The sequence below is a fragment of the Cavia porcellus genome, unplaced genomic scaffold (assembly GCF_034190915.1).
Source record: "Cavia porcellus strain 051 isolate PalLab524CR breed Dunkin Hartley unplaced genomic scaffold, mCavPor4.1 scaffold_16, whole genome shotgun sequence".
Taxonomy (NCBI): Eukaryota; Metazoa; Chordata; class Mammalia; order Rodentia; family Caviidae; genus Cavia; species Cavia porcellus.
This window is the reverse complement of record NW_026947499.1, coordinates 30,717,080-30,733,029: the sequence shown is the minus strand read 5'-3', so window position 1 is coordinate 30,733,029 and position 15,950 is coordinate 30,717,080. Positions and strand designations below refer to the sequence as shown.

At 53.0% G+C, this 15,950-nt stretch overlaps 1 protein-coding gene across 2 annotated transcripts in view; it reads left to right on the top strand.

Moving 5' to 3' along the window:
• Hic2 (HIC ZBTB transcriptional repressor 2) overlaps nucleotides 1-15,540 on the top strand; it is a 32,025-nt gene extending 16,485 nt beyond the window's left edge. Inside the window, exons 1-3 of one of the 2 annotated variants that reach the window (XM_063226132.1) lie at nucleotides 6,251-6,348; nucleotides 8,753-8,848; nucleotides 8,979-15,540. In XM_063226132.1, coding sequence (XP_063082202.1) covers nucleotides 9,007-10,809 — 1,803 coding nt within the window. In that variant the 5' untranslated portion in view covers nucleotides 6,251-6,348; nucleotides 8,753-8,848; nucleotides 8,979-9,006 and the 3' untranslated portion in view covers nucleotides 10,810-15,540. Of the gene's footprint in view, nucleotides 1-6,250; nucleotides 6,349-8,752; nucleotides 8,849-8,978 lie in introns of those variants that run through there. The other variant, XM_063226131.1, reaches the window with a different exon arrangement.
• The last annotated feature ends 410 nt before the right edge of the window (nucleotides 15,541-15,950 follow it).

Here is a 15,950-nt window from a genome sequence, read left to right as displayed (position 1 = left end):
ACAAGAAGAGGATGAGGCTGTGCTTGCTTGGAGGAAGCAAGGTTTGGAGGGACCACAGGGCCTCGTGGGGTATTGCACTTTACTCTCAAGAGGGAACGGTACATATGGGCTGGTGGTTAGGGTACCAGGCAGAGCTCAGCTCAGACTGGGCAGCATGAGGCCTCCAATAAAGCCCTCAGGCATTTCAGGATGGGTTTGAGGAAGTCATTGAGGTGGGGTGGATGCCAGCCTCTGCTTTGGGCAACAGAACTGGCCTGAGGTGAAGAGGCCAGTACATCCCCATCACCACATCACCAAAGTGCTGAGTAGAACCATGTTTGTTTCATCGAAGCTTCGGTGGTGGTAGGGCTGGACTTTTGGCATGCACAGAGCCTATTGCTTTCCAGGAGGAGAGTCTGGGAAGAGAGCCAGGAGTGCCTGGCCAGCATCCAGACTTGGGCTAGATTACATGGCCAGGCTTGCCCAGAGTGGTGAACCCTATCCACTACCAGCCCATGCCTACAGGGGCATGGCAGGAGGTCACTGAGGCTGGGGTTGTTCTTAGTCCCCAAAGCAGAGTACATGATGGGGCTCTATCTTGTCCTTTCTGGTAGAGCCGGTCTGTGCCCTCACAGAGAGTCAACACAGCCCAGGTGAGCCTCTGCTGGTGCTGAGGGTGGGAGGGGAGTTGCTTCAGCTCCTGCGAACAGCTTGGTTGTGAACAGCTTGATAGTCAGAATCACTCCCTGAGCTGCATCACTAGTCCTGCCTAGAAGTGAGGTGGGGGAGGTTCACCATAACTTTGGAGTGAGGCATAGAGTCCTCACCCTACTTGTTCTTGTCACCTTGGGCAAGTTGCTTAACCCCCAAGCACATTTTCTTATCTGCATCTGGAAGTATTTCCTACAGGGCTGTGGGAGGCTTCAGTGAGACCAGACTTGCTGAGACACCCCCAGCCCCTGTCATACAGATCAAGGGCACTGCATAAGCTCTGGTGGAGGGCAAGGATGGGCAGGATTTCATGCTGAGGGGACAGAATGAATGAAAACTCACGCTTGTTCTTGGCCTGGTTGTTGGGTCCAGTATGGGACTTGGGGCTCTTCTGGATCCTGAGCTGCTTTGTCCCTTCCAGGCAGTCTGCTCTGGCTTGGGGATGGCTATGCTTTGCAGCCACACTTATTGGGGCCATACCTGGATTATGAGGTGAACATAGTTGGGAGTTGGTGTTGGTGTGGGACCAGGGCTTATAGCTGCCCTCAGACTCAGATTTGGAGTTAGCAGTGGATGTTCATGGTCCTCTCTGACAGTAGTCAGCTGTGTTTAAATCTCTGGGAATGGAAGCAGCCTGGTGGCTGTACTCTTAGCCCTTCTGCATGGCAGTGATGCTTATTACTCTTATCTGTCTGAGTACCAGCAGAGGTTTTCTGCTTTACTCTTACTTTTGGGGAGGCATTCCCTTCTGGAGGCAGCCCTCTCCATTTGTCTTTTTGGAGGGGGCTTTTTTCAATACAGGATCTTACTCTGCAGTTCAGGCTGGCTGTGAGCTTACTTTGTAGCCCAGGCTGGTCTCAAGTGATTCTTCTGCCTCAGCCTCCCAAGTGCTGTCTGTGTGGTTTCTTGAGGGAGGACTGAGTAGGAGCCTCTCCTTAATCCGCCAGGCCTTCAGCAGGAAGTTCCCCTGTGAGGAAGTGAGGGATGGTTACCAGGGAGGGAGGTAAGATGAGACAGTGTGCTGGAGGCTGAGTAGGAGGCCTCTTCAGGGAGGGCCCCCTTCCTCCCCTTAACTTTTCACCAGGCCTCTTGGTTGACCATGAGGCAGGACAAATTCCAGCCCAGGTGCCCGCAGTAGCCTCCAGGAGGGCTCATTCCTGCCTCAGGGATCAAGCATTGAGTGGGAGAAGGGTGAGAAGTATCATGTGGCCTGAAACCACGCCCTGAGCTTGGTCTTTACTGGTAGCCTGATGGGTATGCTTTTGTCTCATGAAAGACTGCCAGCCTGGTGTCCAGGGGGAACTCCAGGGAGGCCCAATAATTGAAGCAGTTCAGGAGTGGGAAGTCTGTGACATTTAAGGTTCTGGGCAAGGTTGGCGTCCAGGCTGAGGTAGGGTGGTACTCATGGGAATCGGGGTTTGGGGGTGGAGTTCTCCACAAAAGCAAGAATTGCATTCCTCCTCTTTCATGGTTTTGGAGAGATGCTGAGCCATAGCATCATCTTCTGCCTATTGGAAAGAGAAACTTGGAGGAGGCCTGGACCAGTCCTCACCAGCCCCTGAGGCCATGTTGACTGGCAGAGGTAGACATGGTAGGCACAGTTGGGGGCAGAGGTAGGCACAGTTGGGGGATTTTTCTCCCCAGGGTATTGTGGGTGGGTGAGTCCCTTAATAGAAAGTCTGGAGGCTATGAGGTGAATTGGGGAAGCCACATGCTTTGTGCTCTGTCATTTTCCTTGGCTGTTTACATGGTATGTCTTTAGGGGGTAGGTTCAGGGATCAAGGGTTCATGGGGAAGTAGGTGGACCTGGAGTGTGTCCTGGGCCTGGACTTTTGATTGACTTCTGGAGGCACAGTGAGGGCTGTTCAGTCAGGAAGAAGCTAGAGGAACTGGCTGCTTTGCTCACATGAGCAGCTTTCCATGTGCTCTTGGGTTCTCTCATTGGGAGTTGAATCCTGAATCCTGAATTGGCATCATGGGTGGGCTGGAAAGCAGCAACAGGAAAGGTACTCATGCCCATAGCTGTACTTGACCTAACGTGGGTCTTCTCTTATGGGGAGGTGAGAGGTGAGTGGGTGTTGGTGTGGGGCTCAGACAAACTGAAGGTCTTCTCCACTTGGTTACGTGGAGAAGGCAGTAGACAGGCTTCTGAGTCACTAAGTCCATGAGGGTCAAAGAATGAAGCGCACAGAAAGGGCAGTGTGGCAAGGGAAACAGTGCTGCCCAGTAAATGGTAGCTGATGTGTCCAGGAAGAGAAGGGAAGGGAAGGCTGAGCTACCGAGTTGGGAACGTCTTGTGAAAAGCTGTCCTTGGTGATTGGTTGGTTGATTTCATTTAAGGTGAGATTTACACACAGTGAAGTAGAATGCCCTTAACAAACTTTGAAGGGTGCATTCATTCAATTTCACCTGGACTCCTAGCAGAATAAAACTGCCCTTGACCCAGAACATTCCTCTTCTCTAGTGTCTCAGCGCAGTGCAGCCCAGCCCTTACGGGCTTCTCTAATTTGGTTTCTCCTGGGTTGTTTTTGCCTGGTCCACATCTTGATATGAATGGAGTCAAGCTATGTCTACTCTTAGGTAAAGCTTCTTCCGCTTATGAGAGCTTGTGACTGTGAGATTCATCTGTGTTTGTGCAGCTGTCCTTTTTTTTGCGGGGGGGGGGGGTACCAGGGATCAAACTCAACCTTGCGCTTACCAGGCAGGCCCTATCTTTTTTTCTTTGAAGGATTATATACACTTAAATTTTGACTTGTTAGTGGAGTGATATGTACCATCTGCCCAGAGACTGTAGGTTTCTGATGATCCCATCCTGTAAAGAGTACTTCATTTAGCTGTTGGCTTTGTGTACTCCCAAGGTTGGCCTTGCGGGGTTGGGTGGGGCCAGATCTTTCAGAGTGGTTGCTTTATGGGAGGGTGGACAGGGACCTCTGGGGGCCTCCGAAGGCTCACAGCCTTACTTAGCTCTACAGAGCTACCTCCCCTTGGTATGTGTTGCCAGTAGTTGAAAGGTATCTCAGTGCTCTGCTATTGGAGTGGAGGCTTCCCATAATAAAGGTAGGGAGGGGGAAAAAGGTGCCCTCTCTACATGACAAGGGTTGACCATCAACAAGGTCAAATAGGGGCCTGGGAAAGTAAACCAGGCTTTTTTGTTCACAGGTAAGCATTGGGCTCTTCTGAGATCCATCTCTGGGGTCTATCCACAAGGAACCAGGAGCTGGGGGTTCCCAACCAGGGATGCCATTTTTATGCCACTCCTGAAGAAAGTTTTGTTCCTTGGGAAGGAGTAGGTCAATGATGGTGAATCTTCAGTGATACAGCCTACTGAAGCATGCATGCCATAGATTCACCACAACTGGGCTAGGCCATAGCCCTCAAGGAATATCTGCTAAGCATTGAGAGTCCAGGCTTGCTGTTTTACTGCCTCAGATCCTGGGTATGCTGGGAGCCAGTGTTCTGGGCCAGCAGTGGCCTGGGCTGGTCTTTCTGTCCTTGGGCTGATAGCCACACTGCTGGAGTCTTCTTACAGTGGCTGCTGGGTAGCAGCCTGTATTTTTATTCCTGGCACCTGCCAAGGTTAGGAGCCTTTATACTGGGCTTTTCCTGGACAGGCACCTACAACTATGTTTCCATGTCCCTGGCACTCCCCTAGGTGTGACCTCTCCAGGGTTAGTCCCTGGTAAAGAGTGGGGAGGGTGGGCATCTCTGGCTGTCTTGTCATTTGGGTTGGGAAGAAAAGAGCAATGCCTTGGAAGCTGTAGGGTACAACAGGATTGGGTGTGGCCCCCTTATTAGTGAGGATCCATTTTCACTTGTAGGTAGACTGGGCTCCTTTGGGTGTGGATGGCAGGTAGGGGAGAGCCTTGTGCTTTTGTGAGCTCTCAACAGGGTGCTCAGCTGGGCTTGGGTACCCTACCCCAACCCTTTGGAAGGAGGGGAAGGGGAGGTTAGCCCCTCTCTGTTCTGCTGGGAGTCATGTCTGACCCAGCCTGGGATGGGGGTGGATAGCAGCTGGATCACCTGCTTTGGTCTGCCCTTAGCTTAAGCTGGGTTGGTGAAATGCCAGGCAAGGTAGGGCAGTATTTTGGGAGGGCATTCCCACCCTTGAGGTGACCCTGAATCCTGTTGTCACCCATTCTTTAATGTACATACCCTTGTCGAGTGTGGGTAACCATTGGTTGTAGGGTCTGTGGGCATTGAGGCAGAGGTCACCGAACCAATATGTTGCCAGGGCTCTGGGGAACCTGGAGTTATGAGGGGAGCCAGGCAAGGAGCAGATGGGTTGGCCTAGCATTCCTAGTGGGTGACTGGCTCCCATGCCACCTATGACTTCCTGTCATTCCTTCTGGTCTGTCTTCACCAGTGTTTTGGTGGCCTGTGTACCCTTCCAAGACTGGGCTCTTCTCTGCCTCTTGACAAAGTCTTTTACCTATTGTTGGGTAAGGAGTCCTGGTCCTGGTCCTCACTGAATGTGGAGTTCTTGGTTCTTTATCACCAGAGCTAGTTTTGCTGCCCCTTGGGACTTTGGGGGATCCTGAGCCAACCATATACTCCTCTTTCTGCCCCACCCTCCACCCCGCCTACATTTCTGCCCCATCAGAGGGAAGCTGGGGTAGGGGCTGGAGAGACAGCTGGCAGCCTGAAGCTGAGGCCTCTCAGCCTCAGGCCGGCACCCGGGTCTGGTCACATTCCTGAGGGACCTGCTGAGCCTCCCTGGCCCTGGGGGTTGGGTGGAGGAGGGGTGGGTAGGGATGGGTTCCAGGCTGTTGCAGCCCCTTCCCCCATCAATGGCTCTCTTCCAAGGAAGCCCAGGCTTCTTGAGTGAGGTGCAGAGATCCAGAACCTTAAGATCCCCCTCCTGCAGCACCTAGAGTTCTGGGGGAATAAAGGCCTATACTCATCTGGCAGCAGCTGCCAGCTGCTTTGGCAGACTAGTATTGAAAGGCCAGCCTGCAGCAGGGGCAAGCCCTCAGGCAGTGAAACCTCTAGAGAAGGGGAGGCCATGTGGTCAGGCTGGGCAGGAGGGGGCTGGGCCCTCTAGGGAAGAGAAGATCTGGGAGGGAAGGAGGCAGGGGAGCCAGAGGCGGTTGAGACTGGTTCTTATAAATAGCCCTTGCACAAGTGGCTCCAATTTTGACCTTTTGTTATGTAAATGTGGCCAGCCTGGGAAGGGCCTGCCCAGGCCTCCTGCCACCTCTGTGCAGCCTGCCTGAAATTGTGTGCCTGCCACCAGTTCCCCCAGCCTAGGTGGCCCCTAGGGTATCTTAAATCTCCCGGGTACATGTTGGGAAAGCAGTGAGTGCCCTCTGAGCTTTTCAGATCTGCTCCTGGGCTCCTCAGCCTTCACTGCTGTTGGGTTTGACTATGGGTCATTGTGCCACTGTCTCCTGCTTGTTAGCCCCTGGGTGTCCTGAGCCATATAGAATCCTTGACCTTTATAGGAGTGAGGGATCCAGGATCACTAGTTGTTCCTCTTTCCTTCATAGTCCCCTCTTCATCCCTCCTTCTGTCTCCCTTCCTAGCTGATGCCTGTCTGAGTAACCATCTTTCTTTTCCCCAGGTGACCAGGCATTGATGCACCCCCAGGAAGTCCACGCACTCAAGGAGGTTGTCCCCTCTGGCTGCTGCTCACATGGTTTCTGGGCCCCTGGCACTCCGGTAGGCTGAGGGGGAGCCCTGGAGGAGGGAGGATATATGTCTACTCCTTGTCCCTGGGGCTTTCTGTGCAACCCTGCAGCTCTGGTCTGGCCAGTGATCCTTTGTGTGCGCCCAGTACTGGACAGTGTGGGGGAAGTCTGGGGCCAGTTGCCCTAGCCTGGCCTGCTGTGGGCCCACTGGTTTCCCTCCTCTTTGCTTGTCCTCTTGCCAAGCTTGGGGAACCAGGTGCCCTGGGGGCTGGCAGAGCTGTCCCTGGTATTGTCCTGAAAGGCACACACGTTGGGTTCTTCGTGCCTGAAAGGCTGATGGAGCACAAGAAATGGAGGAGTGTTGGTTCCTAAAATTTAGCCTGTCCTGGCTTAGCCAAGTCCTCTCTCAAAGCGAGAGGCAGGTATAGCAGGTGCTTACTGTGCAGTGCTGAGTGCTAGCTTTTAGTGTCAACCCATGCTCATTGATAGTGAGCTTTGGAACTTTGGGGTACATGTGATACAGGGTTTCTCCTTCTGTTTGCAAAAAAAAAAAAAAAAAAAACCGGCAGATGGGGGGCTGTGGATAACATTTGTGTCATGGGAAAGGAGGGCCTGGTGTGGCAGACATGATCCCCTCCAGGGCTCTGTTGCTGTGGGAGATAATGGCTGGGCGCCTTGGGAAGGTAAGAAGTCCTGGGTAGTGGTGAGGTTTGAACAAGTTCAGCTGCTTACAGAGAACAGACCTGAGTGGGAGAGGACAGAGTTGTTTATGGGAATTGCTGGAGAGGCTGGAGTGAACAGAAAAAGCAACTTCATGTTGTGGGCCCTGCTGCTCCATTGCCAGCAGCAGTAAGCCAGTGAAGAAAGCACCCTTCTCCATGACTCCCTGTCCCATGGAAGCCTATGAGCAGGCTGGGCTCAGGTGGCCATGTAGCACCGGTGTTTCCTCACCAGCTATGGCCCCTTCATCTGCTTTGAAGTAGGGGGTGATGGATGGGGCTGGTGGGGTGGTATTGCCCTCAGCTGAGAGATGTGTTGGTACTGAGGTTGGCCTCAGGTTGGTACTCTCCTCGGTACCTCTGATTGCAGCCTTGGTCCTTTTGCCCTGGGAGGGCCCTTTACATTTGTATTTCCCTGCCTTTGCTCTTATCCTGTACAGAACTGCTTGACATATGGGCTGCTCAGAACAGGTAGTTTGGTCACTAACCTTTCACCCCCAACCCTGCACCAACAGGCTGATGAGTTCCTATGGAGACCAAAAGCATCTATATGTTTATCTCAACCCCTACCCCTCACCACCCTGGTACTGGGGATTGAAGCCACATCCCCAGCCATTTTAAAATTTTGAAATAATGTCTTCTTTTTTTTTCAAGTTTTTTTTTACTTTTTTTTTGTCTTTTTCGTTTTTATCGGTACCAGGGATCGAACTCACGACTGCCTGCTTGCAAGGCAGGCACTTATGCCGCTGAGCTAAATCCCCAGCCCCTGAAATAACGTCTTCTTAAATGGTCAAGGCTGTGGTGGAATTTGTGAGCCTCTTGCCTCCGCTCTCAGTGCTGGGATTACAAATATGTATCACCACACCAGGCTCATCACTTTTTTTGTGTGTGTGTGTGTGTGTGTATGTGTGTGTGTGGTACCAGAGATTGAACTCACAACCTAGAGCTTGCCAGGCGGGCACTTATGCTACTGAGCTAAATTCCCAGCCCTCCCACTTTTTTGGTACTGGAGAATAGACTCAACTTTGTGCTTATCAGGTGGGTGCTTGTGCTGCTCAGCTAAATCACCTGCCCTAGGTTCCTTACTTAAGGACCTCAGTTATCACCTGTGCCGGCTTTTTTGATGGGGCCAAACAGGCTGATTTTCCCAGAAAGGGTATAGGGCCTAAGAAGTTCAGGGCTGGGGCAGTGCCCATTGGCTGCTCACTTGAGGTTCTCCTAGGTAGAGGTGGGCTCTGTAAGAATCAGCAGCCAAGGGAGTGGCCATTGTCTGGGAGGCTGAATGGGAACTTGATAAATCAGAAAGCCTGGGCCACTTGGAAGGTTGTTTGAGAGGCACCCTAGTGTAGAGCAGAAGTTGCCAACCATAGGCTAATAGATATGTTTGATCTGGCCCATATAATATTTGTAAAAAGAACCTTTAGCATAGAGAGATAATACATGAATATCTGGATTTCAGGCTTGTCTGGAAAGTTTTGAAGTCCAGCCTTGTGAGTGCATACCTAGACAGGACTGGTTAAAGGCTCCTGTACCCCTAGAGGGCCTCTGCCCTTCGAATTTCATGGCCACCTGCTGCTCATTTTTGAGTCCCTTGCTTGTCCTTGTGGGCCCATGATTTATTCCTTTAGTGTGGAGAGAGTACCTGGGTTGTGAAGTCAAATTCAAACCCTAGTTTGCTTGGCACTGGGTAGGGGAGATTGCTTTGTTTTTTCTCAGAAAACTTGGATCCTTGGTGAGGTGACGCCTGCACAGTGCCTGCACCCTGTGAACTGTGCCCAAGGGGGCAGGACTGAGTCTGGGTGCCATTGCCAGGTCAGTGTAGAGGTCCTTTTTGGTGCTGCTGAGAGCTTTGCCCTGCCCCAAGGCCCTGGCACTAGTTTTTTTTTTTTGTTTGTTTTTCCTAGCACTAGTTTAACATGCATGTGCCTGTTCTTGCCTGCAGGTGGTACGCGTGGGCAGGGCGTGGGGACATGGGGCCCGACATGGAGCTGCCCAGCCACTCGAAACAGCTCCTGCTGCAGCTGAACCAGCAGAGGACCAAGGGCTTCCTATGTGATGTTATCATCATGGTGGAGAACTCCATTTTCCGGGCCCACAAGAATGTCTTGGCTGCCAGCAGCATCTACTTTAAGTCGCTAGTCTTGCACGACAACCTCATCAACCTGGACACAGACATGGTCAGCTCCACAGTGTTCCAGCAGATCTTGGACTTCATCTACACGGGCAAGCTGCTGCCTAGCGACCAGCCTACTGAGCCCAACTTCAGCACTCTCCTCACTGCCGCCAGCTACCTCCAGCTGCCTGAGTTGGCAGCCCTCTGCCGTCGCAAACTCAAGCGGGCTGGTAAGCCCTTTGGTTCTGGACGGGTAGGAGCCACCAGCATGGGGCGCCCGCCCCGCAGCCAGCGACTGTCCACAACCTCTGTCATCCAGGCTCGGTATCCAGGGCTCGTGGATGGACGTAAGGGAGCCCATGCACCCCAAGAGCTTCCCCCAGCCAAAGGCTCAGATGATGAGCTCTTCCTTGGTGGTTCCACTCAGGAGAGCACCCACAGCCTGGGCCGGGGACTCTGTCCAGCAAGTGGGGATGTGGGCCTAGGGGGCTGTGGCAGCAGTACCAATGGGAGCAGTGGGGGCTGTGAGCAGGAACTGGGCCTGGACCTATCCAAGAAGAGCCCACCTCTGCCAACCACCACCTCTGGCCCCCACCTCACCCCCGATGACCCAGCCCAGATGAGTGATAGCCAGCATGGCTCACCTCCCTCGTCCTCTGCCCTGCCTGTTGCCAACAGTGCCTCTTATACTGAGCTGGGTGGCACCCCTGATGAGTCTATGGATTTGGATGGAGCCGAAGACAACCACTTGGGCCTGCTGGAAGGACCAGGTGGACAGCCTCGGAAGACCCTCCGGCACTCAGGCCGAAAGAAGGAATGGAGCAAGAAGGAGCCCACCGCTGGCTCCCCATTTGAGCGAAGAGAAGCTGGGCCCAAGGGCCCCTGCTCTGGAGAGGAGGGTGAGGGCCTTGGGGACAGGGTTCCCAATGGCATCTTGGCTGGCAGTGTTGGTGGGGGTGGCCCTAGTGTGCCCTATGGTGAGCCACCTTATCCCTGCAAAGAAGAGGAGGAAAACGGCAAGGACGGGAGTGAGGACAGTGGGCAAAGTGGGAGTGAGGGTGGCAGTGGCCATGCTGGTGCCCACTACATGTATCGGCAGGAGGGCTATGAGACAGTGTCTTATGGTGACAACTTGTATGTGTGCATCCCCTGCGCCAAAGGTTTTCCCAGCTCTGAGCAGCTCAATGCCCACGTGGAGACGCACACAGAAGAGGAGCTGTTCATTAAGGAGGAGGGAGCCTATGAAACAGGAAGTGGGGGTGCTGAGGAAGAGGCTGAGGACTTGTCAGCGCCCAGCACAACATATGCAGCAGAGGCCCGGCCCTTCAAGTGCTCGGTCTGTGAGAAGACCTACAAGGACCCAGCCACTCTGCGCCAGCACGAGAAGACACACTGGCTGACGCGGCCCTTTCCCTGCAACATCTGTGGCAAGATGTTCACACAGCGTGGCACTATGACGCGCCACATGCGGAGCCACCTGGGCCTGAAGCCCTTTGCCTGTGATGAATGTGGCATGCGCTTCACCCGCCAGTACCGCCTCACTGAGCACATGCGTGTACACTCAGGCGAGAAGCCTTATGAGTGCCAGCTCTGCGGGGGCAAGTTCACCCAGCAGCGCAATCTGATCAGCCACCTGCGCATGCACACCTCCCCCTCCTAGAAGCCAAAGACCCGTGGGCACCCTCTCAGACTTACCACCTGGGAACCCACTGAAAGAGAAGCAAGGTGGCATGGCAGAAGGGACCAGAGCCCAAGGTCCAGCTCTAGGCTCTTGGTGGCCCCTCTAGCCCAGCCTCCCCACACTCAGAGCTTTAATCAACAGTCTGTACCAAGAGAAGCCAAGAGGAGAGAAGCTGGAGGACCCACCCCTATGCATGTGGTGCTGGTGACCATTCTACCTCCCTGTCTCCCAGGGTCCCAGCTCCTTGCAGGGGCTGCCACGGAGCTCGTGGGAGTGGGTCACATGGGTCTCATTGAGACCTGGTCCCTTTCCTGCAGGCTGGGTTGGAGAAGGGGAAGTGTGTGTGGGGTGCCCCCTCCATGCTGGTGAGGGACAGGGCTGCCTGTGGCCAGGGGTGGTATCTGGAGCAGAGCTCTACCCGGCAGGGACCGTGTCTGTGTGTGTGCACGTGTGCTTGTGTCTGTGCGTGGGTGTGTGCAACCCTAGCTCTGAGAGGAGCAGGTGTTAAGGGGACAGCTCCTTCCCTCCTTGAGCCAGGGTGGCATTGCTCACTGGCGCTGGGACAGTCAGGGTGACCCCACCGCCTACCTCTACAACTAAAGAGCCCTCTGGGCCTGTGTTGCTGTTATTCCTACTGATCTGTTCCTTTTTGTTGTTCTGTTGTTTTGTTTTGTTTTGTTTTCCTTTTTGAACTTTAAATTGTTTTTTAAACCAAAACAAACAATAGTTTATTTTCTTCTTGCCTCTTTGGGGCTGAGCCTGGGTCTGCAGACTGAATGTAACCGGGGCAGCTGCCTCTCCCTATTATCCCCCCAGCTCTGGCAGGTGCTATGGGATGCAGCAGTAAGCCCACCTCTTCAGGCCCACAAGCCCTTCTTGCCCAAAGGCTTCCGTGGTTCCCAGCCTTGCCTGGGCCACCTCAGGAGTGTGCTTTTCCTGTAGTTTCTGAGGAATATTCTTTGTCTAGAGGTACTTGTTTTTTTTTTTTTTTTTTTTAAATTGAGAAAGCCCCATGTAACATTTGTAGGACTGTTGGAACTGGAAGGTCTGGGGAGATGGGGGAGGCTGGACTTAATGCCAGGATCGTCGGTACTCACATTTTTCATTTCTGTGTGTGTGGGTAAGTGTGTTGTGTGTGCTGTGCGTATGGACAGATGTTTCGCTTTCCTTCCTCACTGAATAAGGTGGAGAGACTTCTGACCTTTTGCTACCTCTTGAATTCATGGAAACAGTATGTTGGTGATGGGCAGTTGAGACCTAGATGCTTTTGTTTTCCTCTGGGGGGAGTGAGCCGGGCTCGGGCTGGCCCGAGCACCCTCCTGGGTTGAACGCTGTCCTCAGGGCACCCACTGCTCACTGAACCTGGGTGAGAGTTGAAAGTCCCTGGTCTGGGGCAGGTACAGAGTGTCTGAGCAAGAAGAGCTGGGAGGAGGGAACAGGTCTCAGCTTCCTGCCAGGGCCAGGATGAGGTGGAAGTGAGCCCCCTCCCATCCTGTCTCCTCACCTTGAGCCAAGAGCTGCAGCCTTGATCTGGCTGGTGAGGTGTCAGAAGGAACTGACCAAAGCATGAGGAATATAAGGATTGGCACCTCTGGGCAGTCCTGGCCTCCAGCCACTCTGGTAAGAGGCTGGTCACCACTTATGGGCTCAGTTTTATCTGGGGTCCCACTGTTGCCCCTTAACCATGGCCTTCTCAGTCAGCTTCAGTACTCCATGGGCTCCAGGCCAGACCAATATTGCCATGCTCAGTCCCAGTGTCCTTGACCAACTAGAGCCACAGCACTGAGCCAGCAGGCTTTATCCTCTTCATTCTGTTTCATGCTTTTCTTTTATCCTTTTGCTTTTAAGTTCAGACCAAAAAATTCCAGAGTCATCCCCTACCCTCAGCCCTCCAAAGACCGTCCAGCTGAAAACAGCCTGAGTTCAGGGAACTGGTGAATGGTGTGTTCTTGGGAGTGAGGGTGCCCTGGCGACATGAGGGCTCCTGGCTGAGGCTTCCATGTGGTACCCTCAGCTGGCCCCTCTCCCTTTGGGTGGGGGACGAAGAACTGAACCCTGGGTCTCTGTTCCAACCAGTCGGGCTGAGCACCTAGCAGAGGAGACTCCTGGGCTCCTTCCCACCCAGTGAGGGGGCAGGGCTGTACCAGGCCTCCTGCTCTCTGACCCCACCCCACCCCACCCATCAGCACTTAAGCCACACGACACAAAGTCTGTACCGCACGGGAATTGTGTACATGCCTGGCCTCACGCATGGCCTCCTGGGCCGTGGGCAGCCACATCTGTGAGGTGATTCCTCTGCAGAACTTCAGGGACTGGGAGCAAAGCCCCCTCACTCAACGACGTCTGTGTGACATAGTATTGTACCCACCTTAGTATTGTATCAAGCCTTTTCTGTATTTTAATGAGAAAGCAAAACACTAGTTTCCTATTTAAGATTTTAAGGGTTTACGGGGTGGGGCGGGGTTGACACAACATTTGGTTCTGTTTTCTTTTTCCTTCAACTCCATGTTTGGTGTGTGCTTGAGAGTATGTGTGTACAGATGTTAAAAGCCTCACAAGGAAGTTAGGCCGTAGGAGGCCAAGGCGGCTTACAGTTCTCTGCTTTAGTCACTTAATTCCTGAATGTTTCGGAGAAACAGGAAACAGAATAGCAGATCTCATATAGGAAAGAAGATAAAAACAAAAGAAAAAAAAAAAAAAGGGGGAAAAAAAGAAAGCTCATACCCAAATTCACAAAACCCTATTTTTTAAACCAAAGCACATTTTGAATGAGTATGGAACCTCAATGGGCTCAGAAAAAAAGATACTAATATATTTTTCTCATTGTTTACATAAACTTCTACAGTTTCAGACCTCAGCAGCTGTAAGGTCAGTCCCAGGTAATCGTCACCTCCTGGGGTGTCCTTCTGAGTTGGCCCATTAGTGTCATGGGCAGAGAGGTAGTCCTGGCAGGAACAGGCTGCAAGCCTCCCTGGACTCACCAGAGCCCTCCTCCCCATTCCTGGGACCTCTCCAAAGCCCAGCTGGCACCAAAGAGCTTGGACTGGTGCTGATCAGCCTTGTGGCCTCCTAGCTGGACCTCTGTGGTCCTGACTAGTTGGCATAGAATGGCTGTCAGCTCTGGCCACAGGACCTGAGTCTGGACTTGGGCCTCAGGGTGGAAGTGAGCTCCCCTTGCTCCTCTGCCTGTGACTCTATGGGGTGAGTTGATGTAAGGGTCTCACTTAAGCCAAAAAGCCAGGACCTTTGCACAGCTCAAGTCAACTCAGTGGGTTCCCACCCCAGGCAGCAGAACGAGCTGGGCCTGGTCCTTACCAACATAGACGGTGCAAACACTCTTAACAGTGTTGTTTTTTGTATCAATATGTTTGTGCAGTGATGAATGTATTTATTTCTCAGATTTGGGGCGAGTGAGCTGTGTGTGGCAGGCCTGGCTCTGCCACTACCCACTGCCGCCTGACTGAGCCATGGCAAGGGCTCATCCAGGATTGCAAAAAAGGAAAAAAAGATGAACCTTTAAGCAAATAAGAATCTCAGAGACTTGCAGCATAGCCATATACCACAACCTGTGAAATGAACAATCTGGACCCAGACTGACTCTCCAGAACTCACTGAGTTGGGGGGGATGTTTCCCGTCCATCACCACTGGGGAAAGCTGGGCCACTGGCCCACTGCCCCACACCATCAGTATTCACTGGACCTCAGGCCGCTGTGCAGGAGTGCGATCTAACTGGGCTGGTGGGCAGGCAGATTCTTGTTCTCCTGTGGCTATTATGAGGAAGGGGAAGCCTGGGCAGCCAAGAAGGCGGGGCCCAGTGAGCTGGCGCAGCATCCGTTGGGTCCTCAGACTTGGGGAACAAAAAAGGCGCCAATCTGAGAAGAGCAGACAGGAGTCCTCAGCTTTGCCATGCCCCCTGTAAGGGACCAAGGTCCTGCTCTTCCCCCAAGTCATGTTGGGGCTGATGTTATGTACTGAACCTGTGAATCGGATGCCATGAATGAGGGAATGGAGAGGGACCTGACCAGAACCTCGGTCTGACATTCCAAACCAGGGATGGGTGGGAGTTGAGTGAATTGAGGCTGCCCAGGACCCCCTTCCTAGGATGCCCCCAGCTTCAGTCACCCTCTTTAATTTTCTACCAGGAACCCCTCCCCCTACCTCACCTTGCTATTTATTGCTGTAATTTATTGACCTCAAACATGCTGCATAACAGACCTCACTTGGGACAGGGAGGTTCCCCGGGGCTCCCCCCCTCCACTTGGCAGGGCCCCGTGGGGCCAGGTGCTGAGGGGAGCCTCTCTGTACCTTACTCATCACTTGTTTCCCCCTGCCCCTCTGGGGGCCCCTGGTTGGGCACTGGCCCACTTGCAAATACCTCGAGGGGGAGGGGAAGGGATGGGGTTATAACTTTCGTTTCATTGGAACTGGAAGAGGGATCATGTCTTACTATGCCTTTCCCAGAGTGGGAGGGACACTGGGATCGCACTCCTGTACTGGCCACTGCCATTTGTCACTCATCATACTGAGTTCACCTCCCTTGAGAATTTGGATAAATTCAGGTCAGAGCTGCAGGTATGCAGCCCTCCAGTGTCATAGAAAAGTGACTCATTGATGACTGATCTCTCCATTCAGAAGCGTGCAGTCTTAATGTACAGTGATGAGAAACTGTTATTTTATGATCTTTTCATTAAAAGCTTGATCAAAAACTATCGGTGTGGGGCTTTTGTTCTTCTTATGACTGATCTCTTGTAAAGTGACAAAGGGCTTCCAAGCTCTAGGAGGTTAGACCTGAGATGGGCACCTGGCTGCCACTTTCCAGAACTCTAGTAGTATTTATGGGTCATGAGCCAGGGAGCTAGCCCTTTGATGTTGCCACCCTCATGGGTACTCCGGACCTTATCTGAGGCTGTGCAGGAAGCAGCAGATAATGGACAGCTAGAGTGGGTGTGGTCCTAGTAGCTGGGATGAGAAAGCTGGCCAGTGCTTAGGACCCATTGGTGCAGCAGGGTTGGGGACGAGGGAGTTTTGGAGCAAGAAGAGGACTCATGCCCATTGCTCTTTCTGTTTGGCCTAAGAGAAGGAAGGAAGGCTAAGGATCTTTGTTCATCTGTGGAGTGGT